The sequence below is a fragment of the Pempheris klunzingeri genome, chromosome 13 (assembly GCF_042242105.1).
Source record: "Pempheris klunzingeri isolate RE-2024b chromosome 13, fPemKlu1.hap1, whole genome shotgun sequence".
In the NCBI taxonomy this organism is placed as follows: domain Eukaryota; kingdom Metazoa; phylum Chordata; class Actinopteri; order Acropomatiformes; family Pempheridae; genus Pempheris; species Pempheris klunzingeri.
The window spans coordinates 3,169,200-3,194,713 of NC_092024.1; the positions used below are offsets into that span (position 1 = coordinate 3,169,200).

Sequence of the window (25,514 nt, forward strand, 5' to 3'; positions counted from 1 at the left end):
GTGGGCAGCTTGGATCTCCTCTGTCCGACCCGAGCCGATCCTACCGGAGAAGACTTTGGGAACTTGATTGACGTCCCGTTCAGCCAATCACAGCGTGCTCCTGTCGACGCGTCGGCCAATCAGCTGCTTGGAGAAGGTGAGAGGGGGGTTGTTCATGGATGGAGTCAGCTTGCATCGAAGTCAGTGAAGTTAAAAGAAGGACACTGAGCGAAAAGTGGATGTGTTTTGATGTGTTTTAGCTTGTGTTGAAGTCGGAAATGTTTTACGTTTAACACTTGCACGGTGTTACTGCAAAGGGAAACGCAAAGTCTTCTGGGAAAAAGTCATAAAACGGTGAGTTGGGGACATTTTTCCAAGTTTCTGACAAAGTTTTGAATGTCCCAAACATATCTTTGCTAGGAGTTTGCTAACCGTTGGTTTAGGTGAGCAGTGAGCTTAGGTTAAATAAGCGATAAGAAGTCGTGTAAAATGTTTGTTTGGTGTAATAGTGGTGGGCTGAGTGTGTTTTGTGTTTTACAACAGTGCACTGGGAGATGGCTCTAACGTGGCGCCTCTGCTAACTTTGCCAAGTTGCCAACACTGTCAACTACCTGCTGTACAAAGACAGTCACTGATTTGTTTCTGCGCGTTTATGTTAATTAACGTGTCCTTATGTCGAAATGAACTGTTACAAGAACTGAAAATGTATCAGCTAAATTGTCCCCTCGTTGTAATGTAATGTAATGTATGAACACACATAACACACTTCCTGAGGCTTTGACTCTGCCATGTAACGTTAAGGCTGATTTCTCAGTGCTCACACAACCTCAAGGATTCAGTTGCAGGTGCAAGATAGCCTTTTGTCTCCAAAAGACTGAAGAAAAAGACTGCCAGGTTTGCCATCTGAATGATAACCACAAGTTAACTTAATTCATAAAAAAAAAAGTGACATAGAAAGTGTGAGAACTCCTGTGTCCAGTCCTCCCCTAACATTATGGAGCAGTGAGGATGTCTTCCTGAGCTGCAGCAGTCTGCACTACAAATTCAAGTAGTCATGCATAGCATTCCTCAGCGAAACCACAGCACAGCCTCGCTCAACTGGAAGATCCGTCTTAATAGGTCGTAACACCATGATATAATTAAACAGTTTCCTTTACTAGCTGTCCGTCTGCACAACAAAAGGCGAGCGCTTTCAGGGATCTGGTCAGCTCAGCGTGGCCTCCCAAAGGGTTTCAATCCAACAAGCTTTGATCTGTATTTGCATTGCTTGGTCGTCATGCGTGTCCAGTACTTGAGAAAGATGTACCATTCAGACACACGTGCATGCACACAGAAAGCTCCACAGATCATTTGTTTGGCAAATGACCAGGGAGGCCTGTCTGCAAACACAGATGCTCAATACCTCCCTCCGCTGTAATAACACATAGTGAGGGCTGTCCCGGGAGCACAGATTGCTCAGATTGACTGCCGTTTCGTCATGTAAGCTGTCATGCTAGTCATGTAGACATAGAGTCCTTTATGTGTGACACTTTATCCTCGTCAAACCACAGCTGGATATTTTCAGACACCTTTGGGACGAAAATGTTGGCGTTTTAAGGAAAGGGATGCTGACAGTGTGCTGCTGCTGTGTGCCATATCTGTTATATAGATACTTGTGGAGGTAGTATTTTTGCATCTTATCAACGTTTTCGTCATCTGCATGAAAACACAGAGTACAGCCAAACTGCGACATCCTCTCGTGTGACTGGTATGGCCTGTGAACACAGATGCAGTTCAGAGGAGAAATGCCAGGAATTACTTATTGCTTAAGTAATTGTGACTGGACAGTAATTCTACTTTGCCAATAGCGGCTCATGGAAATGCCTTCTGTTTACCATGACTAAGCTCGGGGTGTTAGAGTACACAGTGGTTGAGCAGAGGAGCATACCATTCATTTTTAGAAAAGCAGTTCTGGATTCATTGTCCACCCACCACCCCACCAAGGATCCACTGAGATAAGACATGGATTAGTCCAGCAGCAGCTGGGAAAAACGGTCTCTCCTCTTCTGGAGGTGGATATGTGAAATTGCTCACATACCACACACTTGTTTTTGCAGTTGGGAACATGTGTTAGATATATTTAAGATATTTATTTTTTAGTATGCCCCTCACCATACATTGTATGGTGTTTGTAAATAATAGTTTTGGCACTTGTAGCCCTTATTTACCAGCAGACAACACAGAGGGACAGGACATGAGGGGGGTTGGGGTGGTGAGGGTCTTGCCATGTCACAAAAGTCGTCAGCCAGAGTTTAATCGGACACATTGCTGCTCTATGGTACATGGTAGACATCAAAGAGAACCCACACACCAAGATTCCCAGATTCTCCTGATTCAAACGCCTGCATTAGTACCATTCTCTATGAACTGAGCTAGAGATGACGACTCTGCATAGCAATTCTTAGCAAGGATGAGTAAAGTCAGGGGTCAGTGGCAATCTTGGCTTCAGGAAGCGTCTCCACCCTTTGAAGTCGACGCAGTGATCGGGGCTGTGACAATCAAGAGTACTGCGGTTTTCCTGTGGTCATTTATTGTAATCGGACTGAGTTGCTCTATTCATATTAAAATGCATTCGGAGCTTAAGTCCACCCAGTCAACAAAAGCTCTTTGAAGCAGCCGCTTATCCACTGCTGCCACACACCATGTAGTATTCTTCTGGTGACATGTTGGACTCTCAGAGCTTTGGTGTGGCTCACTGGGTGGGTGGAGACCAGTTAGGAGTGACAGCCAAGACTGTGGCTGCCTCTGTTTTCAAATAGACACCACACTTCAAATATTACACAGTCCCAGCCCCAGTCTTTCATTTTGTTCAGTGACTCCCAGGCTGGGCGGGCCTTGTCAGTCCTTTTACTGAGAATGTAATGAACATTATGGTAGTAATATTAAAACTGTCTCCAAAATACTGCCCTTGTAGCAGGGTTCTTAGGAGGAGTATAGTGGGGTACTATAATGGTAACAATGGTTATGATGCATACTGTGATGTGATGGGTGGCACCATGCACTAATGAGTCACTGTGGTAGATTACATTGACCACATTCGAGTTAGAAACTTCACCCACGTCCAATTGACCTGCACCTCTGACATCAAATGGAACTGCTGCAGCCCTGCGGTTCTGATTATTGAAGTGTCTTCCCTTCAGTCCCTTCCCCATTAGGCCTATAATTATAACTGCTAGCTGATGTGGATTACCAGACTCATTCTCTGGTCGTCTGGTTGTGTTGATTGTTCCGTGCGTTGAGGGTCGGTTATGTCACACTGGGCGGACGCATGGACATTCTGCTATGCTCAAGGCGACAGAAACAAAAAGGAGATGTAATTATGAGCTTGCTTAGCTCTTATTTACCATGATCGGAATATGCTTCCAATTTGTCCCTTGCTGATCTAATCAACAGTGTCATCTTGCCAGGAGTTATTCTCACTTTTGAAGGAGATCTTACGCCTTGTTTGAAGTCTCTCCCACCCCTTTTGAGGTGAGTGATAAAGACGGGTGTGTTGTCAAGACTGCTTGGCCCAGAAACTGATATTCTGAGGGTTGCAGGATTCATCTAGTATGAGTCAAAGCTACTGTATCTGTCCTGAACAGTTTGTGCTACTGGGCACAGTAGACAACCAGTGGACTTACATCATATTGTCACCATGGTGTTCACAAAAAGAGCAGTGGGTTTTTAAGGCTGCTTACATCAGTTGTTTTGAGTATGTTGTCAGTGATGCCAAGGCAAGGGCTTTGACTCCTGTTTGGACCACAGATCTTTTTAGCTGATGGTTTGCGATGCATATGAGAATTAGTGAAGTAGTGAAATGATTCTCCTCTTACATGGCACATAAACTACACAAACCAAGGTGTACGGTTTTGTAGGAATACTGTTATTTTTCAGCTATTTAATGCTGATTGTGAAGAGTCTGGGCACCTTTTTTTTCCTTTTTAGTATGCTGCACAGAGCCAACCTGTCCTCCCCTGAACATCCCCACAAGTACATTACAATACTTTGTCCACTCTTTGTAGGCCTGGGATGTGCTGTTTTCGGCCGAGGCCTGATTACTGTAATCCTGGCAGAAGCACAAGATTGGGACTCACTGCTCAACAAAACATCCAGCGACAGAGCTGCAAAGCCAAAGACAGACGCTCACAGCAGACTACAAGTCTCTCTCTCACACCACCCTCTCCTCCAGGCTTTTGTTTATGACTTTCAGCCCGTGTGTGGAATTCCACTTGTCATTAAGTGCGCTCCAGAAAACTCAGCAGAAGAATCAAAACCCCTTACAAAACCAGGGTGTTTGTGTATGTGTTGATCAATTAATTTTTGACTGAGCTCTGTTTGCCATAGATGTAAGTGATGGCTATGGGGTTTGGTGTAGATAAGGAAAATTAGACAAAGGTTAGTGTTTTTTACAATCCGGTTCGAAACTGTAGGGAAATTACAAGAAATCTTTGGTTACTTTCCAGTTACCATGTGCTGTGTTTGTCTGGAGGTTACTTGATTTCTTCTGTTTAGATGTTGTGTAATTTGTGCATTATTATGAATTCATAGAAAGGTGATATTGCTGTAAAGGAGTGAGTGTGCTTGCTCAGTCCATCGTTGATTAGTTCTTGCAGAACGCTAAATCTGCAAATACTTTGCAATTGTTACTGAAAGTGCCATCCTTTAGACAGCTGTTGGACTGTTGACAATATGTAGGCCTATGTACGATACATATTGTCAACATGTTGCTGATCCTTGTCCTTTTCTGTTCTTTAACATAGGTTATTAGGAATACACAGGTGAGCAAATTGTCTACATTACACCAGCAAGCCAGATGACTGTTTTCCTGTCTACAGCGCACAGCTCGGCCCTCTCAGCGTGTAATGACATGCTCAACTGAGTCTGTCATCAACTATGCAGCAGATTTTACCTCTCTAGTGTCTCCTGCTCTGCCCTCGATCATTGTCTTAGATCAGACTGTAAATCTGTACCTTTTAAACACTGTACACTGTACACTGTACAGTTAAACACTGAGCAGATTAGCAGTGCGATTAGAAATGAATTGTGGTGAATATTTAGTTGCCCTCTCCGTGCGGTAAGCTACACCTACTCGCCTGCTTTTGATGCACAGTGTAAAGGTGTTACTGTTTACAGTGCTGCAGGCAGGTTGCTGACAGATGCTACAGATGTAGGGAGTGTTATTGTTGAGTTGGTCATCTTCATGGGATGAGCCAGGTGTCTGGATGGTACACACCACAGGCCATGCAGGATGTCATTTGTGGAAAGGTGCATTTAGCTTTCTTGAAGAAGCAGGCAAAAAAAATGAAAACCAGAGTAATTATAGGAGACAAGATGATTGGAGAAAGCAGTCTGGCTTAAAAAAAAGAAGTAAGAAAGGCTGTCTTTTAGCGTCTCAACTGTATGTGCACCAAGGCAATCAAAGGCAGAGCCAGCTCTTCTAGACGCTAATTAAGTTTATCATTTTGTCTTAATGCATATTACAAATGATAAAGTGTGGAAGGAAAATGTTTTAATTAAACAGGAGAAGTCTTCTTGCTTTTACCAGACTCTGTGACTTCTCTCCTCTGTGCCTCTGCGTCAAGAGGGGCACACCTGAATATTTTACTTCTTCCCCCCTCTGTCCCTTCCTTTTCTTGCTGTCCTAGACCTCGAATGATACATTTAAAGGGAGAGATGAGTCACCCTCAAGGCCTCTGTCAGGACTAAGCTGGTAGGTCTCACTTAAAAATGTGAATTTACAACCATATATGTCATGTAAGTACCTGTTTCACACTCCTATATCACTTTTCCAGGCCTTGCAGTATATATACTAAAGAGGGCTTCATTGTCACTCATACGATGTATCATTGTAGCTGCTCCTGTCTGTCTCTTTGGATTCTTCTCTATTGTGAAGGCTATTTCTCCTCAGGCTATGCAGAGGCTACCCTACCTGCCTGTTAGCGCGAGCATTACCTGTCAGCTCCACTGTATTCAGCAGACACTGGCCCTGTGTGTTCACATCCACTGCTCTGGCCTTGTGCCCAGTGAATAGGGTGGAGGACAAAGAAGCAGAGGATTTCACATTATTTATAGACAAAACAAGCTTTGAGACTCAGAATGGTTTATCCTTTGGATCTTGTTTGCTGCAACAGTGTGGCGTAGGTTTGTCTTAGTTAGAAGTCGACTGTTGTGAACTTTAGTTATGGATTGTATTGGACTACAGAGATGGCATGGATGGGCATGCATACCACAACAATGGCTGCTTTATGCTACAGCGCGATGCCACTGATGTCATGACTCTCTCATCTGTTCTTGTGGATACTAGCGAGCTGAAAAAGTCTGGAAATAGCACAACTTTTTTCTAGATGAGGCCCTTGACAGAAACTGTCACCTCTGGATAAGAGTTGTACATCTGCAAACAATAGGTGTGCTGCTGAGGAATGCGATGTCTCTCATGCCCATGCAGGTCCATAGGTCTCCTGCCTCAGCATGCTGATGACATTTCCCTTGGCCAAAATGTGTGGTTGCTATTAAGTCAAAATGTCATTGACCATGATGCTATTCTTTGTTTTTAATTTACATTGAAATATTTCTTACAGCCTGTGGCATAGTGTAACCTTTTTGATAATCAAGCATGTGAATAGAGCTATCTTCAGCTTGAACAAAAGAGGTGAATAGTGATGCACCTTTAGCTGTGTTTAGTTGTCTGATTTGATTGTATTAGATTTATTAAAGAAAGTGTGCAAATGTAACTACTTGTGGGAAACCAGTTGATTTTAGACCACTGGTAAATGTGCTCACTTCAATAAGGTCACAGTTAAGTAAACTAATGTAGAATTGCATGTTTACTATTGACTCTCTTTGAATCAATTAGTACCCGAGTTACCACAATAAACAAGGGTTAAATCTTGAATGTGAACCTGCTTTGACTAACTTTGTTTCAGCGTCACCCCTCGACCCTTTTCATACTGGTTACTCCACAGGCTACGGCCTCTTATAATGGTGGCTGAGCCCACTATACTCACGACATTATTCACGCCCACGATTAGCATATGCGAATGTTGTGCACACAACATGTTGTAGTGTCAACAGTCCCCAAGAGCACCATAAGAGCTTCTTTTGTTTTTATTCACTCATTCATTTGTCTGAATTAGCTTCAGTTTAGATTCTGATGTTGACACAAAACGTACCAGACCGTGACCACAACAGAGCCACTGAAGAAACGCTCATGTAATAGAGTGACATAGAATAACTAGCGTGCAGAGCCAGATGTGACTAACGTATGGAAACAAGTGCGAAATGAATGTGGAAATACTGTGAATATCAACCCGCCCATTCTGCCATTTTATGACGTTTGTCTTTTTCCTTTAGGAATGTGTGTCGGTGTAGCTGATCCTCTTCATGCTGCTGTCTGAAGAGCTTGTGCAGGAGAAGAGCCGCAAGCATGGATGTGGAAGACTTTCCTCCCCCACCTCCTGAAAGTAAAGTCAACAAATCTTTGCTACTCATACATGCTATGCACTTTGCCCTTAACTTCATACCCTGACTTGATGATGATGATCGATTGGGTCCATCTATGTTAAATGTGCCGGCAAGCTCAGTTGGCATTGCACCCTAATGCAGTGCTAATAATGCCAAAGTTGCCCCCGTATGGGCCACAATCTTTTTGGATGAGACGTTGGGAAACAGAAGAACTCAATGTACTTAGTAATACAGAAGTAATAGCACCTCCCTCCTCACCACTAAACGGCAATAAAACGCTTGGAAGTAGATGGAGAAAACTTAAATTTGTCACAGATGAGATGTTTAATTGACTTGTCTATTGGCAGAAAAAAATATGCTGCAAATATTTTGACAATTGGTTAACTGTTTTTTGTAATTTTTACAACAGAAATGCCAAATGTTCTTTAGTTCCAGTCACAATTGATTAATTGATTAATCTGCATTGAAATGAAATCAGTAACTATGAAATAATAGTTACTGTGGCTTTCCAATAAATGAGCTTTTAACCTGTAACTATTTATCGACATGCTTTTATTGTCTTTTACATGCAATTCTAATGTTTCTGTGCCCTGTTTTTATTGTGTTTTACGTCCCTGTAAAGCACTTTGAATTGCCTTGTGTCTGAACAGTGCTATATAAATATATTTGGCCTGCCTTGAAATGACATCAGAAGTTGCAGCCCTAAGCTGAAACTTTCCGCAGTTCACCCATCATAGTATCACCTGCTAGCTTCTGTAGATCATCTCATGGTCAGATCACTTCGTGGAGGGCCGGGGAAGCTGGACAGTATGAGCAAACAACAAAGATTCCTCTCCTCTGCTTCTCCACCTCTGTGAAGTGTGTGGGCAGAGGAACGAGGGAGTAAGGAGGGTAAAATGTGCTGCGCTGCTGTGAATAGCAGACAATGTGCCTCAGTATTAGGCTGAATACTGCTGCAGCAGCACACACACACACACACACACACACATTCGCACACACACACAGCCTCCGGGGATAGACACAGGCCAGAGAAATGCTTCGTCTCCAGCTGGCCAGTGGCTTGCTTTGTTGCCAGGGCGATGCTGGAGCGGATTGTAACCCAGTGACTCATTTGAGCAGACCATTATGTAGCAGAGTGGAGATAGGCCCACAGAACAGAATCCATATTGTAATTATGAATTGACAATGGACACCTCAGCAAGGGTATGTGTGTCAGCGTGCATGTGTGTGCGCTCACTCACTTGCATGTATATTTCCTGTTATTTCGTACTCTGCATTCTCACAACGGTGGAAAGAGTAAAGATGCTTTATTATTTCCAATTTAGCGTTGGAAACTAATACAGATCCTCATGACTGGTTATATGATAAGATATGTGTCCCTGCACTGTAAACTGAGGTCAACATCGAGCACAGGCCGTATAGCTAAGCTGCAGCCGTGCATACCCATGCAGCCAATTATCAATGGTCTCATCTACACATAGCTGCAGATGTACTATTGAATGGCCAGTTCTGACTCGTCATCTGGCCAAATCCAATCAAATCAGGCCCTGTTCTATTCTGGCACAGTCAAGTATTACACATTGAGACCACAGAGAGAGGGTCTGAGTGCATATTGGGGCAATCAGTGGCACATGAATATACATGCCACAGTCCTGGAGTACTGCTAACTATTAGCCAGCTACCTGTGCCTTATCTCTGTGTCCCACACCTTTATCGCATAGATGGAAAAAGACCGATAGTATCACTGTTTCCAGGTTTGCTCTTTTTTAGATCTCTTCGTTCAGCTAAAAGTCACGGGTGCAGATGGACTTAGGGCCACAATGTTGACCCTGAACATCAGTCACAGACCGCTCCCCCACACACTGACTACAGGCTGAAACAACCCTGTCCATGCCTGAGGGAATTGTACTGGTGATTTAGGGCTCTGCACATTGCTGTAAGGGACTTCAAAGTTATTGGGTTTGCTACAGGGAGTTTCTCTGAGTTAAGATTTACTTGGTCAGTGTCAGTGGGCCGCTGAAGCCTGGGGGCATAACACAGCATGTTACAACAGTGAACGTGGTTCTTTTGATGGTAACTGTTTTAAAAAATAACCTTATCTGCTAAACTTTAAATGGCCACATAAATACTTAAGTTAAGTGTCACTGGCAGAGTGTAGAAAATGTTGGGAAATCACAATGGATATTGTTGGTGTCCAAAGGAAAAGGTGCTGTAGGTAAGCTTTGTGGAGGATTTGCACAGTCTTTTATCGTTGTGGTAGGGAGAGGTCAAAATGCTGAAACCTGGGATTGAGTCAGGGACCTTTAAATCTTCAGTCTAATGCTCTCCCAACTGAAAATCCAAGTACAGTAGAAAGTGCAGCATTAGGGGATAGCCCATCATGTTTTGATGGAAACAAGATTGTGCAAACTTGGAGTTTTGTTTTCTTTGGGAGCACGGTCAGGATATGAGAGTAGGACTCTAGACTTACTTTAGGTGAATACTGTCAAGCCATGAAGTACTTAGAAGGAATTTGTGGTATGCATGCAAGCAGAACTGTGACAAAGATAGAATATCATTCTAAGACGATGAGGAGAACTATTAAATGTTGGCTCTCTATAGGAAAATCGGTACCTCTTCAGAGGAGCTGAAGGGTTGAATGGTGGGAATAGGAGTTCCTTCCATTCAGGCTCTGTGGGTTTGGCTCAATGTATCTCTCTGTCATCCCCGCTTAAATGATCACCTAATATTTTCCACAACACTGAATTCAGATTGAATTTGTTGAATGTTTTCTCTACTTTAGTCTTTCAGTACTCCACTGAATGAAATCTAAAATGCCGTCTTAGGGCCCAAACATGAAGACAGCAAATGACAGTTGAACATGTGCTTTCGTAATCTCTTTATTCTTTGTCGCTCTTAAATGAGCTTTACTGACCTAGACCTATTGACCTACACTCTTCATCAAATCAGACTTAATGCAAAACTCAGGCTGCACTACTCACTGGAGGGAGTAGCGGCTCTCTTTCCTGCTGGCCTAATTGCAGTGTGGAAAGTGGAAAGGCATTTGTTGTTCCCTTCCTGTCTGCTGCCAAGTGAGCGCTGTGATGTGACTGTGACGCCTTTGAACGCTAACTATATCTTGTAGCTCTGCTCTAGTTTGTTTTTCGCTTTTAAGTAGAGCAGCTGATGTTCTGTGTTGATGCAGATCCTTGATCTGAAAAAAAAAATCTGTAAGAAAACATACTGCTGTACTAGACCCCACCCTTAATTATAAGTCTGTATGTGGCCCAGTCCTTTAAGTTTAACAGCTCAAGGACTAAAACTGCCACCCACAGTGTAACTATAAACATCTCAAAAGTAGTTTTTGAGTGAAATTATATGATTATAGTGTTAAATCCTACCTAAATTTAATTTATGTTTAGCCAAATCCCAAAAAGCATACAGTGTGGTATGATGACCCTACCTGTTACGTATTTTATTCTCAACTTGCCTGGCCTTTTGATACAAAGGGTATGCCGTACCTATTTGACTGTTGCAACAGACAGCAGGTTACAACATTTAGACTTTGTAGTCTTAATATGTCTTAATATAACCAGATATATTAGAGGGATAGCTAACAAAATCTTTACCAGTTGACAAACCTTTATCATCTCATGTTATATATCTTCATACTGACAGACTCTGATCTGACATTTTCTGAATTGGTGATATAATCCAGCACTCCACCTGAACCCTGAACCCTGAACCCTTTCTCTGCCCCCAGTGTTGGCAGACAATGCCCCCTTTGCAGATGACGATGAGGGGGAAGCCTTCGACTTTGATGATAGTGGTGATGACATTCCTGAGGCTGATCGGCCACCTCCCGCACCCCCAGCTCCTCTTGGCTCCAGTAGCGATGACCAGAACCAATGCAAGACGGTGGACGGTCACCCTGAAGGCCGTCTCCCCAGCCTGGACCCCCCAGCACCTTCCACCACATCCGACTCAGCTCCATCATCAGCAGACACAACAGCTGCCACAAGCAGATCCTCCGCAGCAGGTGGAGCAACAGCAGAAGGAGAGAGGACATCTGCTGCTGAGGGGACTGATGACACAGAGACAGATTTACCACCACCTCCACCCCCTCCTCTTGAAGATGACGCAGAGACAGATCCTGGAATAACAGGTTTGCAACCCAAAAGACATTTTATTGTTGGCTCTAGGGGAGCCAGAGTATTTTAGCCCATTTCAGCCTTTCCTTGCGGCAGAAGCTCTCTGTACTAAAGTTGTGTTTGGACAGTAGTTCACCACAAATAATGCTTTAAATGTTGCTGATATTTTCTAACACATTCTCCTGTCATGTTTGTGTACGTTATCTGGTCGTAATCCATCACCTTTAGCTCAGGCTAATGGGAAGCAGTAAAGTTGGGCTGTCTGTCTCTCTGATGACACCTTGTATCTCTGGCTGCCTGCTGCAGGAGGTCGTCTGGCTTTCATCACAGAAAGCACTGACAGCAGCAGCAGGCAGGGCCAGACTCTGCTTTTCTCTCTCTCTTTCTCACTCACTTATTCTGCAGTACCATAGTGAGCGAATGTCCACATTGCACTTATTTCTCAGCCCTCATGAAGTATGCTTTGAACACACACACACACACACACACACACCTTGCATTTCTATCATTAGGAGATTATTAGCTTATGTAACATGCGACCCGATTCCTACCTCTAAAATGTACTTCTTTACATGATTCTCTACTATAAATCATAACTCAGACATTTATGGCTCCACGTTAGTACATGCAAATGACATCAATGCATATTTGCTCAGTCTAATCAAAAATATAATTGATGAAATAGTAATACAGTAGCACACACATTATAAGTAATTCTTTTTTTTTAAACTCTTGGCAGTGTTAAATGTCTCTTTGATAGAATTCCTTAGCTTTGTATCTCATTTGATCGTCCAACCATAATGATTGAGTAGGTGTGAGCTGAGTCATTTTCCACACTACAACTTTCCTTTCAGGAAAGTATCAAATACAGGTGTCTTTCACAACATGACTCTTTTTGCACCCATCTCAGTGGGTGGATCGTTGTAGTAGTCAAATAAACATTAATAATCAAATGAATTATTGTGTAATTACAAGTAAGCTGTCCAAATATTTTGTAATGTATTATGTATTCAGTAGCATTGTTCCATTGTCCTTGGCAGCAGGCATCATGTGCTGTATCTTCTTTTCCTCAACAGGGATTGAAATTCAAGATGCACCCATCAATGATCCTCACCCTCCACAGGCCGTCCCCAGGACCTCCTCCCAGGGCAAAGTTAACCCCTACTCTGTGATCGACATCACTCCTCTCCAACTGCAGCAGCTTGAGCAGCAGCATGGACCCTCCTCTTCCGCTTCCTCGTCGACAGAGAGCAAGGAGCGGGAGGGAGAAGCCCAAGATGTCCACACCAGCCCCGCTGGCATCACTTCAGGATACTCGGTCCCAGTGCCCTGTGGCTATGCAACCCCCTCTGGCGTACCACTCATCACACCAACTTACACCACCCCCGTCATCATTAGACACCTCTCCATGGATGAGGATGGTAATGTAGAGCCCGCAGCAGTGGGCAAGGCCGACAGTACTGATTCATAAAACAGTAATGAGGTCAGATTGAAATATCTAGAACAGCATAAAATTCTCGATATTAAAGGCTCTATTTCTTCTTTAATTTGAGTAAAATTCTTTCAAACTGCGCTGATATCTAGAGATACAAGGCTATGACACGTAAATGCTGCCCCAGCTACTTCTATCCTCTGTCCTTTCTTCTTTCTCTTGTTTTTCCTAAAGCCCTTGCCACAAGGAAGTAGGGACTAAATTTAGCCCTCCCCAAAGATCTATGTTGGCTGTGAGGATTTTCCGGTTTCCCTAAAATCTAGAAGTAGCAGAGTCCAAGCCTGTGGCCTGGTATGCTGAGGGGTCTGATTACACTGTAATTATATCACCAAGATCATACCACAATGAAAAACTCAGACGTTTAAGTAAGAGTGTAGAAAGTCGTAGATGTTAGTGACATTATTAACACTTCTGCAGTGCTGGGGCTTATTTGGCCACGATACACATAGCAAGAACATTTTGCCTCAGTTATCACTTTTGCCATAGCTTGTCCCTAGAAAAACAGAAGGTTTATCTTATCGTGGAATTTTAAATTGGGTACATGTGTTAAGTGAAATTCATAGAAGCACATTCACAAGAAAATATCATTCGACTAAATCCTAGGTAACCTAGTGACATCTGGTGGCAAATGTAAAGATTACAACTGAGTCTCTAAATCTCAAAAAGGTCTTTTTAAAGTTGCTTGATGTGCTGATTTCTAAAACCTTTATATTAACAATTAGAAAATCCTTTCAAAATACATAATTATTTATTAATGGAGAGTTACTTAAACTGTGGTAGTGGTGTATCCCTACAGGGTTACAGGGAAGAGCATGTGTGGTGTTGTAGTTTTCCTTCATGTAATGTTTTTTCTCTTTCCTCCTTCAGTCACTGTGGTCGGAACTGGCAACACCTCTGTTGACAGGTATGTAATAAACTACACAGCTAGAGCATTTCCATACCAATCATTTAGTGCATTTATTTTTATATCTCAAGAAAGGCATGCAACGTACACTCCACTGTTCTCCACTTACAGTTACAGTTCTAGTTAACAACCCGTGTCAATATAATACATAGGTTGTTATCACTGTATTCATTGAGAAAAATGTAAAAATTATTTCTTGGTTTTCTGACACTTTACTGACAGTGAAAGTCTATATTTCTTATTTGTAGACTTATGTATGTGTTTTTTTTTGAATGCCTCAAGTGTTTTCAGTGAAGAGTATCCACCGATTAGAGAAGAGGATGCTTTGGCTAAATGGGCGTCAGATCCTGCCAACACTGCATGGATGGAAAGTAAGGAAAGATATCCACAGGAAATGCTCATCTAGTAGAGATGCTCATAGTAGAGATCATTTTCATGGAAAGAAAACTGCTGTTGTTTCATTCCCGTATAGTCCATGCCTTCTGCTTTCTTCTGTTGTTTTTTTGAGTCAACTGAAGTCTCAGACACTTCCTTCCCTGTTCATTTGAGGAAGCAGCCCCTTGTGTGTTCTTTTCTTTAAGATCCCCCCCCACATTACTAGCTATGTGATGAGAGAAATCATGCACTAGTTATTGTGAACGTTTCTCCCACGCTTCAGATCCAGATGAGGTGATTTACGATGATGTGCCCAGAGAGAACTCTGACTCCAACACAGGTTTGTGAAATTTCTTTTCATTCCTGAATTTCACAGACTTCCTGTCTGTAGCCTTAAGCCTGTCAGCGTTGCCCACTTTCGCTTCTAGTGTCCCCATTTTCTTTTTCAAAAACTGGGATACTTGAATTATTCATTTAGGCTGTTGGATGAAAATCATTGTGATGTCGAGTGTTCTTGTTTTCAATCCAATACAATAGCCACTCCATTATTATTACCTTTTGGGAAGCTTGTGATTTGAGTAAAGTGGTTTCATTTTTGCAGAGTGTGTAAATGGCTGCTAATACCTCACGATTTACTGCAATATTGAACAGTGGCAAGCTAAGGCATTTAAAATTACCATGTAAAATCAGCACAGTTTTGAACGTATAATCTTTACAAAGACAGCAATATTTCAAGGCTGTTCTCTTTGAGTGCAGAGTATTCTTACTGTGTTTTTCTGCATTTACCCTACTCATTTTTGACCTGCCCCTTTTTTCTTTTTTTACAGATCCAGATGAGATGATCTATGATGACGTAGAGCTTGGCGAGGAGGGTGGCTGCAGCAGCTCCCTCGACAACGGCTGGAGCTCCAGCGAGTTTGAAAGCTATGATGAGGCCAGTGACGGGGAGGGTCGCCCTGAGAACGGCCTGCCCCACGCCTTCATGAGAGGAAAGCCACCCCAGAGGAAAACCCATGTGTGTATAACAATCGCCCTCGCATCTCACTGTCAGCATTACAGCGTACCAACAACTCATGTGTCAATACACTGACTATCTGTAGGTGGATGGATGACAGCAGTAGATGAAGCAGTGATTCATTTTATTTAATTGTAAAATTTAGTAAGAAGGTTTGTTTTTTCTCTCCTAGCCTCTACATATCCACTGTAATTCAACTATTGATACAGGAGGTCAAATATTTGCTGAGGTTATTCTTAATCTCTGGTCAAGTTATTACAGGATGTACAGTCCATTTCCGTCTGCAGACCTGAGAGCGATCATTCTGGCTTCAGTTAGCTTGTTGCACTCTGTAATGTTTTGGTTTGTGGTTTTGAGAATTTAACTTCACTTTGATTTCAGTGTACCATGGTCAGAAACTAATGACTGCCTCAGGGAAAAAAGATCCTTTGAAATTTCATCAAATGCCAAATGCCTTAGATGTGAGTGGGTGAAAACTGCCCCCTCAATCATTATTGTTATCTTATTTTATGTTGGATTCTCGTACAATTATTCTCATACAATTACGAAAGCAACAGCAGTCATAAGTGTCATTGGAGGCAGTTGTCAGGTACTGGCACTGTTCCAACATTATATTTAATTTGCATCATATCTTAGTGATATAACTTAATTTTCCAGTATTAATTTACAGTAAGTGGTTTTTGCCATAATTCAGTGGCCCTGAAAAAGAAAAAAATCAGATCTAGCGAAGGCATGCCCTGTGGAAAAGTACATTTCTTCCCCTGATGCACAGTTTAAACAAAATATTTGGAGGAGGATAGATGGTCATCAGTCTAGCACTGCAACATCATCAAGACTGTGTAGTAGAAATCAGTTTGCTGAGGCTCTTGGGTGTAAGTTCATTCCAAAACCATAACCAGTAATGCCTGCTTTGCTTTTGTTTAGCTCTCTCAAGATCTGACACGCTTGAAAGAACACTATGAGAAAAAGATGAAAGATCTAATGGCAAATACAGTGGGAACAGTAGAGCTGCAACAGCTAAAACAGAAACACGAGCAGAAGGTAAACTAGCTGAGGCTCACCTCACCTGTCTGTGCTAGACAAAGTAGTCCCAACCCTTCATTCTCAGTCTAGCTAACCACTCTGGGCGTCTCTCACTGACTTGGTACCTTCATCATGCTCTGATGTGAATGACTTGTGGTGGTGGTACTGGTGATGGGCTTGCATACAGTTCATCTGCACGCTGTCTCCTGCACTCACCTGTCTTGCTATACGTTAATGCATTGGAGGCTGCAAAGCTTAGGATATACAGTTACACTCAAAATTATTCAAGCCCCTTTGCAAATGAGGTATTTAGGCAAAATTGACAAACTTTCAGCTGTGTTCAATGAACAACTTAAACAAGATCAATTGAAATCGCTCAACACAACTAATATCACAAGTGTTTTCTCCAAATTCAACACAAAATGCCACTTTTAATGACTACTGTGGTCTCAAAATTATTCAACCCCCAGGATAGAATCCTTCATAAGAGCACTCATTTGCAAATCAGGTGTTGTCTCAAGCACATCTGATGCAACTAATCAAGGACTGGCCAGGAGTTTGTTCACAGTGACATTGCCTTACCAGTAGCATTGCCTTGCACAAACAAGGAAAAGGATACAATAAGATAGCAAAGGCACTGAATGTTCCCAGAGATACTGTTGGAAGCATAGTTCACCAAAGCTAAATGAGCAGTGGCTACACTACGTGACGTGGCATAGACGGGAAGCTATCGACGGCTGTGCCAGATTTCTGAAGAGGCTGGTGGCCAAAAACTCTCGAGTCACTGCAAAAGACCTTCAGCAAGACTTGGTGGCAGCAGGCACAGAGGTTTCAGTTTCTACAGTAAAGCGCATACGAGGCACTGAAGGCCTCCATGCCCAAACTACTGAGCCAAAAGCACAAGACAAGTCGGCTCCAATATTCTCAAAACCATATAAATAAGCCACAGCAGTTTTGGGATTCTGTTCCGTGAAGCAATGAAACAGCGATGAACTTTTCAGTCTGGAGGAGGAAGAATGAGGCATATACTGAAAAGAACGCCCTGCCAGTGATGCATGGAGGTGACTCTGTGATGCTCTGGGGCTGCTTGGCTTCTTCTGGCACTGAAAACCTGCAGCATTAGGAGGGCAGGATGGATTCAATCAACTATCAGGAAATCCTAGGAGAAAACATCACGCCGTCTGTGAGGAAGCTGAAGCTTGGGCGTCATTGGACCTTCCAACAATACAATGATCCAAAGCATCCAAGTCCACCAAGGCTCTGCTTCAGAAAAACACAGTAGTTATTAAAAGTGGCATATTGTGTTGAATTTGGAGAAACCACCTGTAATATTATAATATAATTGTAATTGTGTTGAGCTATTTCACTTGTTCTTGTCTGTATCATTGAACACAGCTGAAAGTTAGAACATTTTGTCAGTACACCTAATTTGCAGTGGGGATTGAATGAGTACAACTCACTTGGTGTTAAATTCTACAGTAAACTGAGACACCAGCAATTGGGTTTTATTTGAATGGAAAATAACCATTGATTCAAGATGTTTTCAAAGTGGCTGTAAACTGCAGCATACTGTAAAAGAAAATATTAGTGGCGTGACAGTACCTCTTATAATGTAGTCATCATGTATGTAAGCACTACATTACTTTTGACAGATGTCCCAGTCACTGTGTCATTCTCTGGTCAGCTTTGCTCTCCTGTTATCCCGTGTTACATGACCTCCCGTTTATCTTCATCCCTTCTCTAACACTGCTCCTGTCTTGCTCAGCTCAGTTCAGTAGCTTTTTAACCATAGGTTCAGACAAGGTCAACTACATTTCATGTTGGACTGTGAAAAAATTCCTTTGTGCTCTTTTTGCACTACATAACAATGGTATGTTTTGTCCCATCGAAGATGCAAAAGCTAGTGAAGGCAGCTAAGGAGGGGACCAAAGATGGGCTTGAGAAAACCAAAGCTGCAGTGAAGAAGGGACGCTCTTTCATCAAAACCAAATCATTCTGTCATGGTATGTAATCCTTACATAGTAACAACATTTGAGCCATACACAGCTTCTCTGTTTATGTCATATCAGTGTTCAATTGAAAGTTTAAATACTTTTGTAAAGGGCAAGATAGTTTGGCCAGGACAAACTCTTTTTTTGTCACTTTAGCATGATGGCTTGTTTGTGTAATTGCAGTCATTTTTATGGTGTTTTACTGTTTTCTTTTAGAGAGGAAGTCCGCCTGCTTCGAGGATGAGGAATCTGAACTCTTCATTGAGGTGGACTGTTTCAATGTTGAGCCAGTGCTGTGTCCAGCGCCAGAGGGGCTTTCACAGCAACAGGTAATAAACATACCCTTCAACTTTCATTGGGATTTGTGAATCTCTTAACTGTATGGATGTGCTGTTGGAGAAAACCATGTCAAATGGTTCGGTATTTTGTCTCTATAGCTGGTGAGAAGATGTATATTGGGATCTATATTGGAGAGTGAGAAGAACTATCTCGATGCACTGAAGAGGATATTAGAGGTATGCAAGTACGACTGCAGTCAGTGTCTGCCAAATCCCCTTTGAAGTGTTTGTTATTACAGCTCACATTGTCTGCTTTATCAGCAATACGAGAAGCCCCTGTCCCAGATTGAGCCGAGGCTGCTGAGCGACAGGAAACTGAAGATGACCTTCTATCGTGTGCGTGAGATCCTGCAATGCCACTTCCTGTTCCAGATAGCCCTCGCGAGCCGTGTGGCTGAGTGGGACAGCCTGGAGATGATTGGGGATGTCTTTGTGGCATCGGTAAGCCTTTTTACGAGAACTGCACCAGCATATCAAAGATAAATTGCACCCCTGAATTCCATGAATTCAGGTGTTTTTGAATGAGTCACAGAACACTGGAGAAGCAGATGGGGGGGTTTCCAGCACAGCACCTACTTCCAATGTGCATGGAGAAGGGAAGAGTATGAAGTATGAAGAGGTCATCTTACTTCATGTCAAAGACACTTGCTGTCATGCAGATACAGAGAGCTGCACTCTGTTCTTTTATAGCATGTACTCCACCCTCCACTTGTCGCTGCTTAGCAAGGAGTGTCATAACAAAAGACCTCATCTCCTTCAGTCCTGCTCACCACTGTACTTCCTTGTTTTTTGGATGAAAATCAACTCCTGGCATGAAATCAAAGGACCAATGGAGCCCCCATAAGACCCATTTGAAGTCTGCTCGCTGCCCTTTCTCACCTCATCTCATCGTAACGTCACAGCTCGGCTCATAAACTGTGACCGAAATGGAAAAAACAGAAATCAACTGTGCATGTGTGTTTGCCTGTTGGGTAGTTTGATCTTCAACAAAATTATTATTTGTAAATTATTCAGTAGCCAAAGCTGTAGAATAACTGTAGTGGAATAATAAGTACAACATCCCCCTCTCAAATGTAGTGCAGATAAAATAGAAAAGATCAAAACATGTGCACATATACATGAACTAGTTAATGCCAGCTTTGTTTCCTGCCTCTTCAGCAGACACAATCTTTCAGCACGTTACGGCCCACCTCTCAGTTCATACAACTGAAGCTCTTGTGCTCGGGGTGGTTTGACTGTGGCTGATAAAAGAACTGAACAATACCCTGGTTAAGCAGACACAGAGTGACAGATTTCCATTAAAAGTAGCTTTAAAGTACACTGAGGACATTTGCTTTTGTTGATGTTAAAACGCACAGTGGTACTATTCATTGTTAGTGACTACTGCTATACTAACAGCCTACCAGAGAGGGTTCATACACGATATCTGTGTTGCCAAATCTCTTGAGTATCTTGCTGAGACAGAGGCAGGTGTTTAAAAAAAGTACATTTTCTCCTGATTTGTTTGTCTGAAAAATCCACCTTATTTTCAGAATGTTAAGAAGGTGTGTGGCTTGAGGAAAATGAGTCCAATATTTACTTTGATGACTTTGGGGTGAAAGCATTGGTCGTAATCCTTAATCACGTTCACTTCTCCCATTGGGCTCAGTACACTCAGGACCTGCCACTAGTCTGCTAAAGGGGCATGGCAGTGGCAGAACCCACATGACACGGATACAAGAAAAGACTCTGCAGTGGGGCGTCTCTTTTCTAAACTGCCCCTGGTTTGACCCTTTTGCATGTCTATCTATAAAGGCCAATAACAACAACTGAAATCTTCACACTTTTTGCATAAGGAAATTAACAATGATGACGCCACTAACAGCAGGATGACATCATTTGTCTGTGCCTGTTAAAAATCACGCGATGCAACATTTTCCTACAAGTGATTAAAATGTTTAAACGTCTGTGTTTCTCAACAGTTCTCAAAGTCCATGGTGCTGGATGCCTACAGTGAGTATGTGAACAACTTCAGCACTGCGATGGCAGTGGTGAGGAAGACGTGCGCCTCCAAGCCTGGCTTCCTGGAATTCCTAAAGGTTTGAAAGTGTTGAACTAATAGCAGAACAGTGCAGTGAGGAAACATTGTCATGGATATTTTTCTTGCATAGGGATGTAATGTATATGCACATATGTTTCACTGTTGTATCATTTTTATTTATGCGCATTTCCACAGAAACGGCTCACAGCTAATTGTTTTAACCATAAATTTGGTAAAATTCTTTCTGTTCTTCAGCTACCTGTTGACAGCAAAGACAGTTAAGCATATTAAATTCAACATTAGAATAATTTCCATACAATAATGCTAGATAAGTACTATTCAAAGCACAGGAATTTGCCTGATTAATACAAATCTGGACCCTGCCCACAGGCTCTTTAGTCGTCCTCTATCACTTGCATCCTTCAACATTTTTTAGACTGGCTCGTCACTACACTGCAGTAACTCATCCTCTCACTTGCAGCATCGTCAGGAGACCAACAGTGACCGAATGACTTTGTACGGCCTGATGATGAAACCTATACAGAGATTCCCACAGTTCATTCTGCTCCTACAGGTACAATGAAACCGTAGTTATGTCAGTGTGGTAAACACATTCACCAGCAGGGGGGGTGCGATGCACATAAATCAAGGCACTTTGTTTTTCAACACGCTTACCCCGAGGGGAGGTGAGGGAAATACTCGGAGGGAAATGGTTTCCTCAGATCTCTTTTAATCTTGCCTTGGCATATTAACTTCTCCTGTGTCTGCTGGAGAAAGCCTCAGATGAAATATGGGACACTGGGTTACTTAAGTACAAACATGCATAACAGCAGTTTAATGACTACAAATCCCAAACAAAATAGTTTGGATGGTCATAATACCAGGAATTACAATATACATTCATTCTATTATTAAATCCTCACTGGTCATGAGATTGTCTGCTGTATAAATATGAGTAGGAGAAAGAACGCTTCCATTAAATGGTGCAGATTTAGCGATGTTGGTCCAGATTTTTATTCCACCACTAATACTGTTAAAAAGCACGGGGAGACTAGTCCTACACATGGTTAATCAATGAACACGTGTCTAATGTGGGATTTCTCTGTGCATCCACTTCAGGACATGCTGAAGAACACACCAGTGGGTCATGCGGACCGCCTGCCCCTGCAGATGGCCCTGACTGAACTGGAGACACTGGCAGAGAAGCTCAACGAAAAGAAGAGGGAAGCCGACCAGCGCTGTGAGATCCGTCACATTGCAAAGGCCATGAACGAGCGCTACCTCAACAAGGTCTGCCCACTGCTTGATGCGTGCACCCCTTCATGCACGTTTGTAGTTTGAATCATACAGTATGCAGCCACTGCTTGGTGGAGTGTGTCAGAGAATGTGGTAAGAGTTGGTCACGTATTCATTGCTCAGTCAGTGTGCCAATATTGTCTGATGTTTGTTTGTTTTAGCATATGCTGTAGCATCTCTCTCTGTCCAAGTGTGGGTGGTCATCAGGCACTTCAGCTTCACATTTTCTCAAGTATTCTTTGCCTGAATAGCATATTTACGCGCACGTGCACAAACACGAGCTTTCCATAAGGTCTAATTATGTGTCTCTCTGCAGCCACCCACTGTGGTATCTGTGTAGAAACGTGTTTACAGGATTCCCTACCTGCGGCAGAGGAGTTTTGTTCCTCCTTTAATTGTGCAGAGTTGCTGTTGATAGTCATCTAATATATGTTGGTGCGCACAGTGGATGGTTTGGAAACACTAATGACAGGAAGTAGTGACAGGAAACACCAATTTTGAAGACACACATCAGATTTATATCAAAGTTTAAAAAAAAAAAAACACACACACACATGGTTGGATTCACTTTCAGATTTAATCAGCAGCTATACAGGCTGAAATGAATCAGCATTGTGTTGATGTATAAGCCAATAAAGCCTAGTGGAATGTGAGTACTCTTGGTCTACATTCCTGCTCTCAGCTTGGTATTGTTGGCTAAGTACTAACAAAATCTTAGATCAGACATCCAAACTCTTACTGTACTCATCATCCCTGTCCCTTAGCTTCTGAGCAATGGCAGTCGCTACCTGATCCGCTCAGACGACATGGTGGAGACGGTCTACAATGAGCGTGGTGAAATCATCAAAACCAAGGAGCGGCGCCTCTTCCTGCTCAATGATGTTCTCATGTGTGCCACGCCCAATATCCGGTAAGAGCAACCGCGAACCAGACCTGTTCCTAATCTCTCCTTTAATTATCACCCCTGTCCTTGGTGCAATATCCTGTAATCTCTTCACCGTTTTACATTTTTAGAAACTAAGTGTTGTGTCTACATTTTTGTTGTGTCAGGGAATGTTAAATGACACTAGAAGTTCCCGCCAGTAAAAAATGTAATTCAGTCTTAAACTGAACTAAACTGAAATTGCAACTCTTGTAGTGAAGAGAAAAGATGTAAGCTCTGTATGTCACTGGTGTCCTTGGGGTGACGTTTGACCACACTGAGTCTCTGGCTTTAGACCCATATGTACCCACTGTGGCTTGCTATTTAGCCAGGAATGATGGCGGGCCTCGTTCCTGGGCCTCTCAGCATCTGTCCTGTAATTGCAGCATGTTGATCACCACATACTGCTGCCTGTGGGAAACATGCACTGGCTTTTAGAAAAATCTGGTTTTATAAATGAATGACATTTACCACCTCTTACCTTTCAAACATGGCATCCATAAGCCTCCTGCACTGACACTTTTCTTGCAGTCCTTGCACAGTTCAGAAGATACATTTATTCTTAAGGTGTTAACATCGGGAACCAGATCCACTTCATCACGTAATTCTCATCCCCGTCTGCTCTGTCCAGATGTCAGGATGGCAGTGGGAGTGGCAGCGGCAATGCCCCACTCGACCAGAAGTTCCTTCTTAAGTGGAGCGTGCCTTTGAGCTTCGTGGAAGTGCTGGAGTTTGGATCCAGTGAGGACATGGCCGACAGCAGCCACTACCCAACACCCCATTCTGGGGAGAAGGTGGTCATCAACGCTAAGCCAAGTACGAACCCCACATATCCTGTTATTTTCAATCAGCAGTATGACCAGAGGTAAAGAACTGGTAGAGACGGTACAAGAGTTCAATTAGCTGAGTTGTTTGAGAGTGCCAAGCAGTTGAGGAGTGATCCCTGTATAGGCTATGGGGATTTGAGACTCTTGGGTAGGAACCAGTTAATTGCTTGCAATTGATGGCTGGTTAAAGGCAGATTCAGCAACATTGGAGAAACTAGCAAGAGCAACAAGATTTTGAAAATATCCAACCAAAAATATCCCACCCCTCCCCTCAGGCTCCCCTTGTGCTGCCTGACTCACTTTACTTATATTTTGGCCACAATTTCTCTGCCATTCTTTTGAGCGACTGGCCACTAGCTGTAGTCCTTTGGAAGACTCACGCATAATGAGTTCACAGGCAGAGTGGATGCAGGTAGGAAGGTGTGTCAAAGTATTTAGTTCACTGTTGGGTTGTTATGAGAATTTCAAGCAGTATATAAAAAAGTGCTTCTAAAATAACTACCACACCCTGCCTTTAGTTAAATGGGGTTTCAAGGTAAACATCTCTAAAAGCTCTTGACAACCTCTAATCTCCAGGTTATATAGAGTTTAGCACAAGCATGAAGTATGCGTTTCTCTATTGCTGCAATTATCAATATTACCTACAGCATTACAAAAACTGATTTGATTGAACAAATGAAATCATACTGGCAGTATTTGAATACTGAATAATTCAAATAGATGTTGTCACCTAAGTCATAAATACATTGAATAAATAGATGGTGGTTTCCTGCTGGACATTTCCAGGCATTTTTAAAATGGCGTCAGCCCTGCGCAGACTGTCCAGCCACGGAGTGTGTATTTTTTTTCCTTCTGCAATCCTCTGGTCTGCTGGCTGATTTCAGTCTTTCCACTGGGTTCTCCCCTGTCACAGACCGCTGCACAGCCACTTTAAAAGGCCCAGATCAGACAAACAAGAGGAGTAATGAGAGTGTATATTTTTGTGGTCATAGCACTGCAGTTTTTATTCTAGGATCTTCTTTTTGTGTGTGTGTGTGTGTTTGTCCAGAGGTAATGGTAGGGCACATTGCTGGGCTGGTGAGTGCTTTGATACTGCATTATCCCTGGTCTGTCAAAGGTTGTATGTATTCAAGCCGAGGTCAAAGGCTCACTCACTCAGTTGCCAATGGTAGTGAGCTGGAATCAGTACCACTGAAATACACACACACAGCTCATTCACTCTCTCATCCTCAATCTCTCTGTCTCCCTCTAATCTAACATGTGCAATACCAATGAGTAATGTTCAGTCTTTTGCAGCCAGGTGTCACAGTGTCGCATTTATCTTTTCATAAATCCTCTGATGTTTTTATGTGTTGTGTCATGCAGCCCCCTGCCATTACTAAAAGATTACAGCTCAGTAATACCCGGGATACATTTCAACCCTTGTGCGCAGGGTGGAACAACAACAACTGTAAATGAAATAAAGTGGGACAGTGCTTATGCCATTGTATTAGTCCCCCCTGCTGTGTGAGGTTGTTATGCAGATGACAGCATGTGAAGTAGATGGTCCATTTGCGTGTCTTTGCACACACACAGATGCACCCTCCTGCTGCCCCACTTCATCCCCTGAAAATAACAAGGGGTGAGTTTCCACACTGTGCCCCTACTTTTCATGCCCATTACCTCCACTGAAGCCACATTTGGTGCACTCACCGTTGCACCTATCTCCCGTCAGGCCACC

The 25,514-nt window shown here is 42.8% G+C and overlaps 1 protein-coding gene across 1 annotated transcript in view; it reads left to right on the forward strand.

Annotated features, from left to right (window-relative positions):
• The first annotated feature begins 207 nt into the window (after positions 1 to 207).
• arhgef10 (Rho guanine nucleotide exchange factor (GEF) 10) overlaps positions 208 to 25,514 on the forward strand; it is a 48,079-nt gene continuing 22,772 nt past the window's right edge. The window contains exons 1-18 of the mRNA XM_070842227.1: positions 208 to 333; positions 7,351 to 7,460; positions 11,204 to 11,605; positions 12,668 to 13,012; positions 13,951 to 13,987; positions 14,270 to 14,358; positions 14,646 to 14,702; positions 15,190 to 15,377; positions 16,302 to 16,418; positions 18,292 to 18,403; positions 18,608 to 18,720; positions 18,829 to 18,906; positions 18,991 to 19,170; positions 20,691 to 20,807; positions 21,231 to 21,323; positions 21,869 to 22,039; positions 22,810 to 22,955; positions 23,599 to 23,783. Coding sequence (XP_070698328.1) covers positions 7,424 to 7,460; positions 11,204 to 11,605; positions 12,668 to 13,012; positions 13,951 to 13,987; positions 14,270 to 14,358; positions 14,646 to 14,702; positions 15,190 to 15,377; positions 16,302 to 16,418; positions 18,292 to 18,403; positions 18,608 to 18,720; positions 18,829 to 18,906; positions 18,991 to 19,170; positions 20,691 to 20,807; positions 21,231 to 21,323; positions 21,869 to 22,039; positions 22,810 to 22,955; positions 23,599 to 23,783 — 2,467 coding nt within the window. The 5' untranslated portion in view covers positions 208 to 333; positions 7,351 to 7,423. The remainder of the gene's footprint in view (positions 334 to 7,350; positions 7,461 to 11,203; positions 11,606 to 12,667; positions 13,013 to 13,950; positions 13,988 to 14,269; positions 14,359 to 14,645; positions 14,703 to 15,189; positions 15,378 to 16,301; positions 16,419 to 18,291; positions 18,404 to 18,607; positions 18,721 to 18,828; positions 18,907 to 18,990; positions 19,171 to 20,690; positions 20,808 to 21,230; positions 21,324 to 21,868; positions 22,040 to 22,809; positions 22,956 to 23,598; positions 23,784 to 25,514) is intronic.